The sequence below is a fragment of the Phyllopteryx taeniolatus genome, chromosome 9, assembly GCF_024500385.1.
Source record: "Phyllopteryx taeniolatus isolate TA_2022b chromosome 9, UOR_Ptae_1.2, whole genome shotgun sequence".
NCBI lineage: Eukaryota > Metazoa > Chordata > Actinopteri > Syngnathiformes > Syngnathidae > Phyllopteryx > Phyllopteryx taeniolatus.
Window position 1 is genome coordinate 11578617 of NC_084510.1, and position 18758 is coordinate 11597374.

The 18758-nt window shown below is 38.7% G+C and overlaps 1 protein-coding gene and 1 non-coding gene across 6 annotated transcripts in view; one reads left to right on the forward strand and one right to left on the reverse strand.

Annotated features, from left to right (window-relative positions):
- slc2a9l2 (solute carrier family 2 member 9, like 2) overlaps nucleotides 1–15673 on the reverse strand; it is an 81372-nt gene extending 65699 nt beyond the window's left edge. For 3 of the 5 annotated variants that reach the window (XM_061785472.1, XM_061785477.1, XM_061785475.1), the window contains exons 1-4: nucleotides 15640–15673; nucleotides 10188–10269; nucleotides 7613–7714; nucleotides 911–1071 (exon numbers count right to left, since the gene is read on the reverse strand). In XM_061785472.1, the coding sequence (XP_061641456.1) occupies nucleotides 911–1071; nucleotides 7613–7714; nucleotides 10188–10250 (326 nt within the window). In that variant the 5' untranslated portion in view covers nucleotides 10251–10269; nucleotides 15640–15673. Of the gene's footprint in view, nucleotides 1–910; nucleotides 1072–7612; nucleotides 7715–10187; nucleotides 10326–15639 lie in introns of those variants that run through there. The other 2 variants (XM_061785473.1, XM_061785474.1) reach the window with 2 other exon arrangements.
- Nucleotides 3971–4042, forward strand: trnap-cgg (transfer RNA proline (anticodon CGG)). Its single transcript has one exon. It is a non-coding gene; the product is annotated as a tRNA-Pro (tRNA).
- Nucleotides 15674–18758: the final 3085 nt, after the last annotated feature.

An 18758-nucleotide genomic window follows, 5' to 3' on the forward strand; every position in this document is an offset into this window, starting at 1 on the left:
GTACAATTTGGCATTGCTACATGACAATAGACGACGAGCCTGACCTGAAACTGAAAAACTCCACTATCCATATGATAACCCTCCATGCTTGAAGTGGAAGCAAGTTGATGCATGTAAGAATCAAATTCAATTACTGCTAGCACTTCTCAGGACGAGCAAATTATTTACAGAGTACTGTAGTTGTGTTGGTGAATCGTCCAATGCACCCATATTACCTCTGCCTGTTCCCTGTAATGATGAGTATGACTTGATGCTGGCTTTTATCTTCAACATTTACGAAAGTAAACAGTGATTTCAAGAGACTTCAAGAAAAGGTAAGTAATCAGGTACAGAAATTGGAATACAGGAATTGAAAGAAAAGATTAAGATGAGAACCCGGAAATAGAAGAAAATAACAGTAACAGTGTATGGTCAGAATTTACCCATATTGTCAAAAGAAGACTTTTAGTGCGAGTGGGTCAGTAAGTACTTTTTCACAGTCTATTCATTATGCACGTTTAATCGAGCAATCTGTGCACAGTTTGGGAAAGTTTGATATTTGTCCTTTCACAATTGTCCTTGAAGTAGAGCCGGTCAGTACTGGTTGCATGCCCTTAGATGGTCTGCATGTACAGTAGAATGGTATCTCATGAGTGTCTAATCCCCTCCCTACATCTTGTAGCCAAAGCATTAATCAATCAGGGATAAGCCTATACCCTTTATGCCGTCGCTTCAGCATCAAGAGATTTTGAACAATTATTTTACAGTCCTTTCAGTCTTGTTTTAGTCCTTACTACTTTTATCCATTTAAAATATTTCTGCGAAATCTGCCAAAAGAGCTCCTGTGCTGGCCGCTGTGGAGAATTGGAGGCTGTTCAGTAACACAACACAGATGAAAAAGTGTATCATCAACGTACTGGAATCATCTCACCTTCCCAGTATTTTTAGGAGCCAGGAGACAGCCAGCGCTCCGAAAAGGCCCCCAATGGAAAATATGGAGACCGTGATGGACCAGAGGAGCGTAATCGTCTCTGCTCTGACAGACTCGTTGTATCTCTCCATCCATGTCCGATTGTAAAAAGCTTTAATGTACTGCAACGGAAAAATTGGATAAATTGTACTTGTCAGAGACGTTTTAATGAAGCATACTTTTTAATTTTACTCGAGTATTTATGTTAAGAAGAAACTGTACTTTTACTCTGTTACAATAGTCGACATCCCGCTCGCTAGGTTCATTTATCAATAATTGAGTGCGTGATCTATTTTTAGACTTTCGTTTTCGACTTCCGTATTGGGTGCCGTTGCTCTAATCCACCGTGATTAACACAGTGATGTTTGACTCTAGTTCACATATCAAACGACAAGAAATTCGCATGTCCTTTTATTGGCCTCACGGGGCAATAAATGTGAGTCGTGACAACCGTGCCGACTCGTGTTTCCATTACAGACGACGAAAAACAACAGCACAGAGAAGACGAAAAACAATACATGCAGCGTAGTTCTGTCACTGCCCGAAGTTGGATATTTCAGTCCACTTCTAACTTGAGAAAACACCTTGTGGTAAGTTGCAGATGTTTTTGCTGTTGTTTTGGCTGTGCATGTAAATTACTTATTTTTGTTTTATTGTAAAATCGGTGAATAGGTTTTGACATTCTGTCATAGCAATAATATTGCAAAAGCTTTTATTGTGAAATGTTTTCAACAACAAGTTGTCGTTAATCGGTACCTATTGTCGCAAAGTATACAGCAGCGCAAACGCAAACGCAAACGCAATCTGCAGAGAAAAGTGTCCTCCACGGTTAAAATGGAAATTAAGTTCAATTTAATGTGTAATTCTCTGATTATTATGGTCCCTTAGCACCTGGTTGATGAGGGGAAAAAGGTTGGTATTAGCTTTTTTAATGTACATGCAACTTTTGTTGTGTTTCATTACATTCATAATATTCTGCTAAGTGTTGCAGTCGAACGGTTTTCACACACTCGAGGGTGCTAGCGTGCTTTTAGCAACGTAAAATTTGCAAGGCTCCATGCTAATATAAGGTCAAAGACAACTGCAATATGTGTATTTTATTTCATTTCATGATTCATATGAAATGTAAAAAGCAATGTTAAAAGGGTTAATAAATATACATAATAAATACTTAGTAATAGTACTAAAAGTAAAGACTGTCTTGGGTAAAGGGTAAAAATCCATGGTAATAGTAATTCATATAAGGTTTATCATAGATACATATCAGGTAAAACATACTGTTAAGAGTTGGTCATTGTATTTGTTTGTTTATTCTTGTAGCGCTTACGGTGTGTTCACATACAAGGCTATTCAATAAAGGTTGTGAACCATCAGTCTGAGAGCCCATCTTTTCAACCGGTGATGCTACAATGCATATGGCAACATTAGCAAAGTAAAGCAAAGCAAATTTATTTATATAGTGCATTTCAGACACAAGGTAACTGAATGTGCTTTACATGATTAAAAGCATTTAAAAACAAAGAAAAAAACAGTTTATAAACATTTAAAACAAAGAGAAAAATAAAAAATACAAAAACAAAAATACAATTAAAACAGCATACACTGCAAGAAATATCATTTAAAAGTCGAAATGCTCTAAAAAGCATGGGAAAAAAGAAGAGTTTTTAACCTGGACTTAAAAACATTCACACTTGGGCTGACGTCACTTCTGTTGGCAACTTATTCCATTTGTGTGCAGCATAATAGCTAAATTCTGCTTCACCATGTTTGCTTTGGACCACTATTTGACCTGAGTTTGTCGATTTCAGAGCCCGACTGGGTTTATCTTCCATTAGCATTTCATTCATGTATTGAGGACTTAAACCGTTTAGTGATTTATAGACCAGTAGCAAAATCTTTAGGAAACTCGCCTGACTGAAGTGAGCAATTGATTATTTGCTGCAAATCAGCTAGCACAGACTTCGCAATAGCTTTGAAAAAGTCATTTGGTATTGAGTCAAGATTGAGTCAAGAAGTCATTGATGATTTCAGCTGCTGAACCGTTCATTTTTTTGGTCAATTGTATCAAATTCTGACATGGTAACAGAGTTTTTCCTGGGTGGCTTCAGATGTAGTATCATTTTATCATTTTGCTGATTTGTGCTAATATTTAACCTTATGGATTGTATTTTTTCACTAAAATAACAAGCAAATTCATGAATAGGAGCGACAGCATCCATGACATTTGAGATTTTACAGATGTAATTATCCAAAAGTTCATCAACTGTCTCAGCATTCACAGTTTGTGGCACAGCCACGGTCTCCATAAACTTAGTGGCGGTGCTCTCATTTATGTACCTTTTCTTAATAGACATAGATGTTGTCTGAAACTTTGGAAGACTCTGTAATGTAAATAATACACAAACATGGTCAGAAATAGCCATATCCTTAATGTCAATTGACAGAATTTCAACATCCTTAGAGATGACAAGGTCTAAGTTGTGACCTTGAGTGTGGGTTGGACTCTTATATATAGCAGAGAGTTCTTTAAGACATTTTCCCACGTTATTGTCAAAGTCTCCCGTTATGACAAAATACAACCCCAATTCCAATGAAGTTGGGACATTGTGTTAAACATAAATAATAACAGAATACAATGATTTTCAAATCATGTTCGACCTATCTTTAATTGAATACACTACAAAGGCAAGATATTTAATGTTCAAACTGATAAACGTTATTGTTTTTAGCAAATAATCATTAACTTAGAATTTTATGGCTGCAACACGTACCATAAAAGCTGGGACAGGGTCATGTTTACCACTGTGTTTATCATCTTTTCTTTTAACAACATTCAATAAACGTTTGGGAACTGAGGACACTAATTGTTGAAGCTTTTTTTAGGTGGAATTAGTCCCCATTCTCGCTTGAATGCAGCCCTATGGGGGGCACAAGTCAGTGCAAACTGTAGGCCGGTCCCAAGCCCGGATAAATGCAGAGGGTTGCGTCAGGAAGGGCAATATGAGCGTCCATCCAAGACATGGCTCGTTGGTCTAGGGGTATGATTCTCGCTTCGGGTGCGAGAGGTCCCGGGTTCAAATCCCGGACGAGCCCAAAATTTAAGGATGACGCGCTGTGGCGACCCCTAACGGGACAAGCCGAAAGGAAAAGAAGAAGTCCCCATTCTCGCTTGATGTACAGCTTCAGCAACAGTCTGGGGTCTCCGTTGTCGTATTTTACGCTTCATAATGCGCCACACATTTTCAATGGGAGACAGGTCTGGACTGCAGGCAGAAAACAATTTGAAATGTGGACTCGTCGGCCCACAGAACACTTTTCCATTTTGCATCAGTCCATCTTAGATGAGCTCGGGCTCACAGAAGTCGGCGGCGTTTCTGGGTGTTGTTGATAAATGGCTTTTGCTTTACATAGTTGAGTTTCAAGTTGCACTTACGGCTGTAGCGCCAAACTGTATTTACTGACATTGGTTTTCTGAAGTGTTCCTGAGCCCATGTGGTGATATCCTTTACACATTGATGTCGGTTTTTGATGCAGTGCCACCTGAGAGATCGAAGGTGACGGGCATTCAATGTTGATTTTCGGCCTTGCCGCTTACATGCAGTGATTTCTTCAGATTCTCTGAACCTTCTGATGATATTATGGACCGTAGATGATGAAATCCCTAAATTCCTTGTAAATATACGTTGAGGAACATTGTCCTTAAACTGTTCCACTATTTTCTCATGCACTTGTTCACAAAGAGGTGAACCTCGCCCCATCTTTGCTTGTGAATGACTGAGCAATTCAGGGAAGCTCCTTTTATACCCAATCACGGCACCCGCCTGTTCACCTGTGGGATGTTCCAAACAGGTGTTTGATGAGCATTCCTCAACTTTGTCAGTCTTTTTTGCCAACTGTCCCAGCTTTTTTGGAACGTGTTGCAGCCACAAAACTCTAAGTTAATGATTATTTGCTAAAAACAATCAAGTTTATCTGTTTGAACATTAAATATCTTGTCTTTGTAGTGTATTCAATTAAATATAGGTTGAACATGATTTGCAAATCATTGTATGCTGTTTTTATTTATGTTTAACACCACGTCCCAACTTCATTGGAATTGGGGTTGTAGTCAGTACAAATAACTGACAGCAGTTCTGAGAAGTCGTCCATAAATTTTCTGTTGTATCTTGGAGGCCTATAAATTATTAAAACAATAACCTTTGGGTCACCTTTAACTAAAAAACAGAGATATTCAAAATAGCTAAAATCACCCAGTATAATTTCTATACACTGAAATAATTACTTAAAATAACAGCAATACCACCGCCTTTTTTCCCTCTTTGGTACTAGTTCATAAAATTCAAATTTGCTGGTGTATATCCGCTGCCGCCTTGTTCCTGTTTTTGTAATCTGCCTGGTGAGCCTATATAGTATGTACTGTAGTGTTTTTTTTGTTTTGTTTTTTAAGCATCTCTTTTTGGAAGTGCTGTGAGTTGTGTGAAGTGACATGCACAAAGCTGCGAGAGAGAAAAAAGATTAGTGTGGCAAGGCATGCCTCCAATCCATATACAGTAAGAGAGTTAGACTGTCTTTGATGCAATCGTGTCATACATTGTTTTTTAAGTAAATTTACACGTGCACATGTGCAGTTAAAAACGTGCTTGTGACGTTAATTGGGACATGGGTTTATTAAAGCCCGGATAAAAACGGTTGTGTTACGTCAGACAAACAAAACATGTGAGTGACTCGCTGTTGCAGCGACCTCCTGACAGGAAAAAGGCAAAATTCAGTTCTTCTTAGTTCCATGTAGGCTAAAAGCTAATTCAATGCATGCTAATAGTTGGAGAGGATTCATTGGGCGGCGCAGTGGACGACTGCCTCACAGTTCTGAGGAGCGGGGTTCAATCCCCGGTCCCGCCTGTGTGGAGTTTGCATGTTCTCCCCGTGCCTGCGTGGGTTTTCTCCGGGCACTCCGGTTTCCTCCCCCATTCCCAAAAACATGCATGGTAGGTTAATTGACAACTCTAAATTGCCCGTAGGTGTGAATGTGAGTGTGAATGGTTGTTTGTTTGTATGTGCCCTGCGATTGGCTGGCAACCAGTTCAGGGTGTACCCCGCTTCCTGCCCGACGATGGCTGGGATGGGCTCCAGCACGCCCGTGACCCTAGTGAGGAGAAGTGGCTCAGAAAATGGATGGATTCATTGTTTGTTTACAGTTTTTTATGGTAAGCTACATGGGTGAGTATTAAATAAGCAACTAATTTAAGTTTCTATTTTGCACTTACTGTGGATATAGGTATGCCCTTAGACATAGCTAATACATTTATTTTGTACACACTTTACTTTGTATGGGGTGATGGGTCAGTTGAGCCTTTCAAATTTTCCAGATGGATGTGGAAATTTATGTAAATTTAAAATTATTTCTAAATAAGTTGTTTTACAAGAGGTACGTACAGTTTATAGCTCTACGGTGATCTAGAAGGTGCAACTGTAAATGAAAACATTGATTCTTAATATTGTTGAAATTGCACAAATTCTTTTTATGACATTTGAGATTGAGATAATCAATAAATGTGAATATTTTCCCAAATGTAGTTGAAATTATGTGCACCCAAAAAAATGGTAATAAAATTTTATTGTTGTTATTTATAGCTTACAAGGTCACAGATATACTGGTCCAGCCCACATCAGATACAAATTGGGGTGTATGTGGCCCGCGAACTAAGATGAGTTTGACACAACTGGTGTAAAGGATATTGCCACGTGGGCTCAAGAACACTTCTGAAAACCAGTCATTTAACACAGTTTGTCGCAACATCTACAAATGCAAGTTAAAACTCTACCATGCAAAGCCAAAGCCGTATATCAACAACAACCAGAAACGCCATCAGTTTCGCTGGGACCGAGCTCATCTGATATGGACTAACGCAAAGTGAAAAAAGTGTGCTATGGTCTGATGAGTCCACATTTCAAATTGTTTTTGGAAATCATGGACGTCATATCCTCCGGGCCGAAGAGGAAAGGGACCTCGCGCAACCCCCAATAAAACCTCTACCAACTGCTTCCCCTGTGTCTGTGTCAGTCTGCTTTCGGGTCCAGTCAAAAACCATTTGGTTTCATACTGTCACAGTTCCTCTCCAGTGTTGACATACGTGTGTAGTTAACCTAAATTTGAGCCTGTGCACCTTCAGCTTGTTTCAATAAATGTGTCGCTTGAAATTATACGTAAATATACGATAAAAAATATTATCCACTCTAGGCATTAAATTGAAATCGGGCACAGACCAGAAATGTAAATCCAACCTACTGGTCATCCAAATCCAACCAAAATCAATTTGATTGTTTTATATCTATGCCATAGTGGTTTTCAAACAAATATTTACTGTAATTATGACGTAACTGCTGCATTAGCATAGGTTAGTGATAGACTGACACAAATATGGGTTAAGTAGCAACTGAAAAAAAAAAAAAAAAAGAGTTTGCGGTTAATCCTATCCTATTGTTCGTAAAAGTGAAGACAATTTGCAATTTTGGTACACATTTTTAGCAAGAAACAAAGTAGGCGCACGTGAGTTACTGCACGTGAGTCATGATTACTGAGTCCCACTCATGACTATATGAAATGAGGTAGGAAAACAAGAGTGGAATGATGATGCTTGCATACTCGAGAGCAGTTTAGCTTACCAATGCTGGAGCATTGACGACAGACAGGTTGTAGCCGTAAAGGAAAGACGAGCCAAAGGCACCAAAGAAGGCTGCACACAGCAGACAGGATGTCACCCGCTGCTATTGAGGGAGCACACAAAAGTGCCATTCGTCATACAAACTCAGGTTAGAGGTCTTGCAAGGGAAATCAAACTGTTGTTGATCAAAGTCAAGGTTAATTCAAAAACAAGAACTTCCATTATGTACTGTGTACTGTATGTAGTTTTGTTTTACGCTGCTGTGTGCAGTCAGGTCAGCATAGCAACAGAGATTATGTTCTTAGTTACCTTACCTAGATAAATAATACTAATAAATGTACCACGTCAGCAATCTGGGTCACTTAACATTAACTGCTACAACATATGGTAGATTGAATTGCTACTGTAAGAAGGCATGAGGTACTGTACAAAAACAAACAAGACTAAAAAATAAAAACTCACAATAAGACTACCGTATTTTCACGACCATAAGGCGCACTTAAAAGTCTTAAATTTTCTCCAAAATGGACGGGGCGCCTTATAATGTGGTGCGCCTTATGTGTGCACCGAGTTCCAACATCTATAAATGTTGTTGTGTGATGAGTGCTCCGCTAGACATTTTTTATATATTTTTTAAAACATTTCCTGCCGACACGCTGCTTACACAGAGGAAAAGCGGATGTGGCTGAGGACAAGGGACGGTGCGTGAAGGAGGACGCTAAAGCCACGGCCCCACGCTGGGGTGTTGTTTTTAAAATTATTATTATTTTGTATTTTTTTTACCGCTTGACTGACTGGGAGCATTTCCCGGGTGTGCATTGTGCAAAACAACATCGGTTTGGCTAAGGACCCCCGAAAAAAGCGGTGTGGGAGTCATGGACAACAGATGATCCTATTCTACCCAATCATGGCACCCACCTGTTCCCAACTAGCCTGTTCACCTGTGGAATGTTCCAAACAGGTGTTTGATGAGCATTCCTCAACTTTCTCAGTCTTTTTTGCCACCTGTCCCAGCTTTTTTGTAACGTGTTGCAGCCATAAAATTAAATATAGGTTGAACATGATTTGAAAATCATTGTATTCTGTTTTTATTTATGTTTAACACAACGTCCCAACTTCATTGGAATTGGAGTTGTATAAAAAAAAAAAGTGCAATACATGGAGGAGGTAAACCATACACAACATACTGCTCTTTACATGAGCTAAGATGGAGCATGCAGATGTGTGCAAACAAGACCAGAGTATAATTTGAATGACTTTGGCCATTGGGAGTTAACGAACTGTATGAAATGTACATAAAATTCATGGCACTGTGCTATAGATAATGACACATTTTGTCGGGAAAGCTGACATTTAGGCAATGTAATATTATTAAAAGAATAATCTGCGACTATCTTGGAAAATCATATTTTTATTCATTTATTATTATTTTATTTTCACAAATATTGTCTAAAACATTTGAAATGTACCTATTATTGTAAGGAGTAAACGCAGCAGTCAATTGTGGGCTGATGAAGTTGGATGGTTCAATAGCGTGGCTTGTTCATGTTACAGTATACACAGTATATACTATACCGTAATATAGCAAGCTACTGCGTAAATTAATAAATTAATTAAAATTTTTATTCTAAACAAATGTGCATGGTAAAGGTTAGGTCGAATGATTTCACCTTCTTCCCTTATTTGTTTCGCACGGTTGACTGAATACACATCTGATTATTCGCTGTAATTTTCAAGCACGGCATCAGTGAAAGGGATGAATGTAAATTGCACCATGTTAAAATATCCAATTTGATTAATATTATGATGAACTACATTTGTAATGTACAGCTCGTATAATGTATAATCCAGGCAAGGAATATAGCCTAAGCACATCTGTGCTACGACGCTGTACAAAAACAAACACTTTTTGATGAAGGAAGATTTGTTTCACATGTGCCTTACAATTATTTTGTTTGCTCAAATGTTCAATGAAAGTATATTTCAGAGGCGATGCATCTTCACTGTTAAAATACAGCAACAAGGATCAACCATAATTATATTAGTGGGGAAAAATGTGAATTTGATTATAAATCAAAGCATCAAGCTGGTGCGGGGTAATGGGCAAACAAAATAATAAGATAAGTTATGATTTTGTAAATTAGGTGATTTAATACATGCTGTTAGAAAATCATTTTACTATCAGTATACATAATTACAGTGTACAATGGATCGATCCCGTTCAGCTATCATTTTTTGCTCAGTTAATACAGTACTTCATTCAGTCATTATAAGACATTTGTTTTTGTCCAACATGAATGTGCACGCATAATGTTCACCACATTTAAAATGCTGACTTTAAAGTATGACTTTAGGTATATCGCAGATAAGTGTTTGTATATTATTATATTTTGAAAGCATGTGCCTATGTATCTAATGGGCCTGCTTTACTTTTGTTGCTGTCCTGCTCATTTTCTGTACTAATCTGCAATATATCCACTGAAACATTTGCACCTTTTACTGCCTAAACATGCATAGCTGAAATACTGTAGATAAACATAGCTCAACATAGCTTTGTTGCGATTTCATACACTAACCTTTGCAGGGGTTTTGTCAGAGCCACTCTGTTCAGCTGGGTCAGACATCTGCGGTTTATCCATTTTAGGGATTCAGGAATCCCTTGGTGTGAAAGACATGGACATAATCTATATAAATATGTCATACCTTCAGTTTATCTAGAACACATAAGCAGAAAAAGCACATTTCACAACCAATATGAGGAAGTGTGAAAATTCTAAAGAAAATCTATTTCAAAAGGAAATGACTTTGCCACATTACAGCACCAGTCACAAGTTTGGGATTTAATCTTGAGACAGAGGCAATAATGACAAATTAACTTTACAACTGATAAGAGCTTTGTTATTGGGTGAGTAACCTTGGATAAATAAGCACTAAAGATTTTTAGCCATATTCTCAACAATACAACTTCCATTAAAACTGGGGTATCATATTACAGTGGGTACGGAAAGTTTTCAGACCCCCTTAAAATTTTCACTCTTTGTTATATTGCAGCTATTTGTTAAAACCATTTAAGTTAATTTTTTTCGTCATTAATGTACACACAGCACCCCATATTGACAGAAAAAAAACGTAATCGTGGAAATGTTTCCTGATTTATTAAAAAAGAAAAACTGAAATATCACACAGCCATAAGTATTCAGACCCTTTGCTGTGACACTCATATTTAACGCGGATGCTGTCCATTTCTTATGATCATCCTTAAAATAGTTCTACACATTCATTGGAGTCCGGTTGTGTTTGATTATACTGATTGGCCTTGATTAGGAAAGCCACACCACTGTCTATATAAGACCTTACAGCTCACAGTGCATGTCAGAGCAAATGAGAATCATGAGGTCAAAGGAACTGCCTGAAGAGCCCAGAGACCGAATTGTGGCAAGGCACAGATCGGGCCAAGGTTGCAAAAAAATGTCTGCTGCACTTAAGGTTCCTAAGAGCACAGTGGCCTCCATAATCCTGAAATGGAAGACGTCGGGGACGATCAGAACCCTTTCTAGAGCTGGCCGCCCGCCCGAACCTAGCAATCAGGGAAGAAGAGCCTTGGTGAGAGAGGTAAAGAAAAACCCAAAGATCAGTGTGGCTGAGCTCCAGAGATGCAGTCGGGAGATGGGAGAAAGTTCTAGAAAGTCAACCATCACTGCAGCCCTCCACCAGTCGGGGCTTCATGGCAGAGACGCCCGACGGAAGCCTCTCCTCAGTGCAAGACACATGAAAGCCCGCATGGAGTTTGCTTAAAAAAACAACAACAAAAAAACACCTGAAGGACTCCAAGATGGTGAGAAATAAGATTCTCTGGTCTGATGAGATCAATATAGAACTTTTTGGCCTTAATTCTAAGTGGCATATGTGGAGAAAACCAGGCACTGCTCATCACCTGTCCAATACAGTCCAAACAGTGAAGCATGGTGGTGGCAGCTTCATACTGTAGGGGTGTTTTTCAGCTGCAGAGACAGGGAGCCTGGTTGCAATCGAAGAAAAGATGAATGCGGCCAAGTACAGGGATATCCTGGATGACAACCTTCTCCAAAGTGCTCAGGAAGTCAGACTGGGCCTAAGGGTCACCTTCAAAAAAGACAATGACCATAAGCGCACAGCTAAAATAATGGAGTGGCTTCAGAACAACTCCGTGACTGTTTTTGAATCGCCCAGCCAGAACCCTGACTTAAACCCAACCAAGCATCTCTGGAAAGACCTGAAAATGGCTCCCCACCAACGTTCATCATCCAACCTGACAGAACTGGAGAGAATCTGCAAGGAGGAATGGCAAAGCCCAAAATCCAGGTGTGAAAAACTTGTTGCATCATTCCTAAACAGCCTCATGGCTGTATTAGCTCAAAAGGGTGCTTCTACTAAATACTGAGCAAAGGGTCTGAATACTTATGGTTGTGTGATATTTCAGTTTTTCTTTTTAATAAATCTTCAAAAATTTCATCAATTCCTTTTTTTCTGTCAATATGGGTTGCTGTGTGTACATTAATGTGGAAAAAATGAACTGAAATTATTTTAGCAAATGGCTGCAATATAGAAAAGAGTGAAATTTTTAAGGGGGTCTGAATACTTTCTGTACCCACTGTATAAGATGCTATAAGTGTTTATATATATTATGATATAAATATGCGCTTATATTTTGAGCTTTAGGCTCACACAAACAAACACACACACAACTCAGTGTGAAAACGGGAGGGTGCGCACCAAGTAACTAAAGAACATTAAAAGTCCATCCATCCATTTTCTGTAGCACTTGTCCTCATCTGGAGCCTTAGCTGACTATGGGCAAGAGATAAAAGTAGACTGCTTATCATTTAAACAGAGGGCACATATGGACAAACAAATCTTTGCACTCAAATTCACACCAACGGGATATGAATGTGACAATGTGAATACGTATTGTCAGGGTTGGCATCTCTGCATATTTGGAATGTTGGCCAATATGAAGTGAAAGACTTATTCTCCCATCAAGTGGTCATAAAATACTATTAGCTTTATTTTGGGGCATTTGAAACTGTTAGGAATTCTGTTTTTCAAGCTATTTAGTCTTACAAATCCAATCGAAACATGGACAAACTTTAATTTATTAGTAGCTAGCGACATTCTTCTTCATTCCTCTAAAAAGCCATCTTGCACTATAAACCCAGATTTATATTGAACTCAAAGAGACGTGTATATATAATTTAAATTAATCTCATTTGTTAATATTACTTGTTGATTGTGATGAAACAACTTTTACATGTACTTTCTTAGTGGAATTGTACTTTTAAGTCAAATCAATAGTTTTTACTCCAACCAACTGGTTTTGTATTACTAATTTACCAATATTACTTGTGAATTTTCAGTAAATTGTATTTTTTCATTGCTTATCTTAATGTAATTATGTGTTTGACCTCAAACAATGCAGACATTGGCCCCACCCCCGCCAATACACAGGTCCACCAGAGATCAAGTTTATGCCAGTTTTGAGAGATGGATGAGCTTTGATTTTGAATTTAGTGAGACAAAGCACACTGTTAGACATTCTTGTTAATTCTACAGTTATTTACCACATACCTTACAGTGAAATACTTTCAAGTGGTTAATAGTAGTAATAACAGTAATTAACTATAGTTTGCACTGCATCATGGGATTTTTGATGACGTCACACATAGAGTGACTGTATTTGGCATGCAGCAGAATTGTGAAGCTGTGTGGTTCCCAGTATGCATTGCGCCATAAAATGTTGACTTGTTGCTGTAATAAAGATGTTAATCCTGAGGATTAACGTAACATGTGTGTTCGCTACCCGTAGTTCGTTGATTGTGTGTCTTATTTAACTGTTGTGTTACATTTATGTTGCACTGTTTTCATGAAACCCTGACTGTGGGTTGTGTGCAACAGAGTGACAACCTGGTCAGTGCTGCTCGAACTGTCACCAGGAAACAAATTAGCTACATTATACATAAGTGCATACTTACCTTTGTTTGCTAAATTTGTACTGCTTCTTGTGCAAGGCAAAAGAGCTCCCATTTGACTTGTGACTCATCAGCACCACAATGAATAAAAACACTAATTTGACACTGTTGTTGTTGAGTCTATCCAGGGTTTACAATGTATTTAACAAACTGAGTTAAATGAGTGGTACAATAGGTATACTATATTTATATAGATTTATAGTGTACTGAACAAGCTACCGTCACTTCTCATGTATAATGCACACCCCCCCAAAAAAAAATTCAAAAATCAATGGTGCGCATTATACATAGGTATAGGGGATAATAAAATAAAAAAAACTTTCCCATTTTATAAATGTATGCCGCCATCTAGAGGTTATGAAAAAGTGGTTATGTTTTGTTTGATGAGAATGTTTTTCTGAAATGCTTGACAGTTTAATTCGAATACTATTAAAATAAAACTAAAGTGTTTCGCCTGGCCCTTCATGTTTTCTTTCTAATTTCCTCTAAATAAGAAGCCAAAGCCTCAGTGGTATATATCAGTAGATTCAGTGCAGTTGTTAGATAAAGTATATGATACAGCAAACTGCTGACAGTGGACAAGAGAATCTATTGTAACGGACACGCTCTCGCCCGATGGACCTGTGACCCCAAAAAACTCCAGACCAAGCCGCATCACTATTGACGCTCCCGCCCGCCGAAGTGGACGACCACGGAGCACGGCAGATTCAACTTCGCACACAGACGCTAAGTGAAATACAAGTCTAAGCATCAAAGCAGAGACACAGACACCTGGTTTAGAATGCGGACACTAAGTGAATTACAAACCCACAGAGCATCAAAGCTGAAACAAAGACAACGCTAAATTAATTAACTTCCATCATCAGCCAGCCTGGGGAGCCTCAACAACAAAGACTTCTCGTTCCTGCTGTGCGCCGTGACACCTGCACATCTCGGCTGGGACAATAGACGATACATGAGCGACCCCCACAGGTGGCGGAAAACCCGGATTAACTGATCCCAGTCTTCACTGGACTCAAATGTGATCTAATATTTGAAGAACTTTACACGAACGCCACTGGTGACTGTATTTCTGCAAACTTGAATGTCTGATGTCAAATCTGATGGGCATTTGCCGCTGGCTCCAATCTGTGTCTCCACATTTTTGTTTCTCATAAAGTTTACAGCAACCCCCCGCAGCCATTGTCGTCTCCGACAGATGTTCCTTGTGGCCTCCACATGCACCCTTCCGGGAGCTTTCCTGCATCACACTCCCACACCCTTATCTGATTTACATTTTATCCTTTCTGCAATAAAACACCCATGCTCACACCCAGACCAGTTACACAATAAAACCATATAACACATTACTAAAAACAATAAAGTTTATCACTTTGAACATTAAATGTCTTGTCTTTGTAGTGTATTCAATTAAAATATAGTTTGAACATGATTTGCAAATCATTGTATTCTGTTTTTATTTATGTTTAACACAACGTCCCAACTTCATTGGAATTGGGTTTGTACATCTAAAAAGTGATGTGGTGCCCCTTTACTAGATAAAATAGCTTGATTTATAATGCTGTAATTTTAATTATGCTAAACCAGAAGTATTGCAGGCGTCGCTTCCAGCTTATTATTTTCTCCTAAATTAATTACATTTTTATTCAACTAATATAGGCTACAACATTATTGGGATGGTTGCTAAGGCAAACAAGTGGCAGTCGTTGTAGAAATAGTAGTAGTTGTAATTACATTTTTTACAATTTCCCACTAAGATAATTATGTGATGTTCAAATATTGCATCAAAAACAAACATAAAAGAAGGACACTGTCACTACACTTACTAAGGCAAACAAAAAGCAGACAAATTAAAAAACAATCAAAAGTTGCAGGAACCCGCCTCTCTACAAGGAACAGAACCCCATTTAATGTCATAATTAGTGCTTGTGTCTGTACTACCATTTACAACTTTACGATGACAATCAAAAAAGTAAGTGGTGGCCTGGCCTACCTGTATCTTTTTTCATTCTATGCTACTCACCCAGGTGTATATCTGGTGCTTCCAGAAGGTCGACTGACTCACTCACTATCTGTAGCTCGGATTCTATCAACATCCCACCAATGATTAACTTTCACGAGTCTGTCTGTGGGTTTGTCAGGTTATCTCTTAGAACTACGGAAACATCAGAAAAGCTGTATTGTATCTAATAACAGCTTTGACTCTCACACTGCAGCACCAACAGATATTGAAACAAAAATGAGTCCAAATGTATTTATCTCCATAGATCAAAGACATGTTATTTGTCCTTATATTCTTCACACCCAAATCCGAGTTCAAAGAGACAAGCTATCGTACGACATATGTTGACTGCTCATGATACACCTGGAAAGAAAGAGCTGTTCAAAGATATAGCAGTAAATGCTGTCCATCTGGAGGACCAGATGGGGGGGAAATGTAAGAGGCTAAAACTGTTCTCTCTGCTGTCTACAAAAACAATGAGGAAATGAACGTTTCTCTGGCCATTGAACTTTAAATAATCACATAACTTATATTGCTCTCTCTGAAAGCATAAACACAACCTTTCTGCTTTTGATGAGGGATTACTTCGATACATGTGAGTGTACTAATAATTTTGTTCTTCTTTCATTTACCAGCGCTACTCCTCCTATATGATAAACCAGTGGAAGGTTCCCTCCAGCTCACGCATGCTCCATTTTTGTAATTCTTGCCTTCGAACACGAACGGAACACACGTTTTTTTGACAAAATTGACAAAAAGTCCACATGAAAAAAGAAAGGTATCCCAATCAGTTGACCAAGCGATCTGCGTTAAAACAGAAGACCTTCACATAGGATGTTGATGAGAATTCACAGAAACAAAAGAAACTGCTCCCCAGTTAAATGCAAAAGTAATCCATGCTCGATAGTGGGTGTTTCTGCTACTGGTGCAGCTAGTACGGACACACAACAGCTATCTTCATGACCAAAAAAGTTCTCTCCTGGGGAAGTTTTCTCTCATCAATGACTGTTTTATCCTCACGCTGCATTTTAGTGTGCCCATATCTACAGAATATACTGTAACAAACATGGAAGAACATAGGAGCCATTTGTAAAATTCATGGAAGGCAATTCTACGTAATCATAAAAATGTACCAAATAGATTTAAAGCAGTTTCACAGAAAGTGGCTGCAAATTTCAACAACAATATGAGCCCTGCCTTGTAAGCTCGTACTGTACATGATCAAGTAATGAAACCCGGCCTTTTAGGGTCAGCACCCCTGACACGCATCCTTTCTCTAGCTTGGAGCCTAGGTAACACAAGTGTTAGATTTCCACTTGAGAGCTATAGCAGTGGGAAAATAGACTATCTCTGAGTGTGGTTAAGAAGATGTTCCACCGATGTGAATATTTTTGCAATCTTTAGATAATGCTTTCTTCTGTAGGATACATTAAACGTATTTACTACATTTAGTTTTGTTGTAATATGAAATACTTTGCTATGCTCTAATAGAGGACGTGCTTCCACCCTTTTGTGTAACTATGTCCTTTAATATCATAATATTGTGTTTCCTCCAATCAGACAGTTAGGAATAGCAAATATCAATACAGTCCCGGATTATTATGTCATCAGCTCCAATGTACATACACTTTTGGCAGGTCTTCATAATTAACCTGACTAAATCAGTGAGCCATTTTTCTTGCCAGGACAGTAAATGGGTGGATTTGCTATCATTATCACTGTAGACAAGTGTATAAAAACTCACCAGACTGCTTATCTTGGAACGTCCTCAACCAGAGTAACTGCAGGAAAGCCACGAAGAAAACTACACTCACATGAGAACCAGTTGTCTAATTCAATTGACCAACAAAATAGAGGAGGGCTCAAAATTGCAGAGAGAGCCAAAACTATGCAGTGGTCTCCCCCAGACAGATGGCTTGATAAGATTAAAATGTTTTAGGCTAAAGCAAGAATTAGCATGTGACATGGTGGTGGTGGTGGTGGTATGGTCTGCCTATCCACAGTTTCTTCAACCAAATTCCATCCATCCATTTATTTCTCTCCCGCTTGGAGCTTATCTTAGCCGACTTTGGGCCAGATGTGGGGTACAGCCTGGACTCGTTGCCAGCCACTCGCAGAGCACATATTGACAAACAACAATTCACTCTCACATACAGCTAAGGATGATATAGTCTTCAATTAACCTTACATACATACTTCTTGGGAATGTGGAAGGAAGCCAGAGTATCTGGAGAAAACCCACGCAAGCAGAGGGAGAACATGTAAACAACCTACAACTGGTTTGCATACAGTAAAAGGGGACAGAGTGGAGACTGTATAGAAGTACAAATACTTTGGTGTGCAGCTGGATTCAAGATTGGACTGTACTACCAATGCTTATGCCATGAAGGACAGGAGAGATCCACCTGCACTTCTTGACAAGACTGGATTCCTTTAACATCTGGGGAAAAAAAACAAAACACTGCAGATGTTCTTCCAATCTGTGATGGAGATATCGAGGTACATTTTGTGCAAAAGTTAGTTGTAGTAGCGCATCAAAAAAAATGGTAAAAAGAAAACAAAATTGTAGCAACACAAAATAAATTTGTAGCAGCACAAAAAGAAGAAAAAAATAGTAGCACAAAATACATTTGCAGTCGTAGCCACGGTTAGGGGTCACCAGTGTTTTTGCTGTTGTGCTGACACGAATCACTTTTGCACCCTACTTGTCGCTGTAGAGTACGCCCTCATGTATGCAGTTTTGTGTTGGGAGGGTAGCGTGAAAAAAATAATTTAAAAAAAAAAAAGCCAGCCTCTCTTGGAGGCACAGAGTTGGACACCCTGACATCTGTTGCAGAAAAAAGTACAATGAACAAGCTTCTGTCCATCATGGTTAATCCACAGCATCCACAGCACAGCAACATCTCCAGGCAGAAGAGCAGCTGCTGTCACTGCCCTTATTATTATCAGGCTTGTATAGATACCATGTTTTGTTTTTTTTCTTGTTTTTTATATTATTAGTAACAGGGCATGCCTGCTTTGCCGTCCATCTATACACATACACATACAGGAAGGTAGTAACTCAGATTCAAACCACACCTCTCATTATATATAAAATCTTAACCACACTATTTGTTCTTGCTATTTTGCCCTCTCTTTTG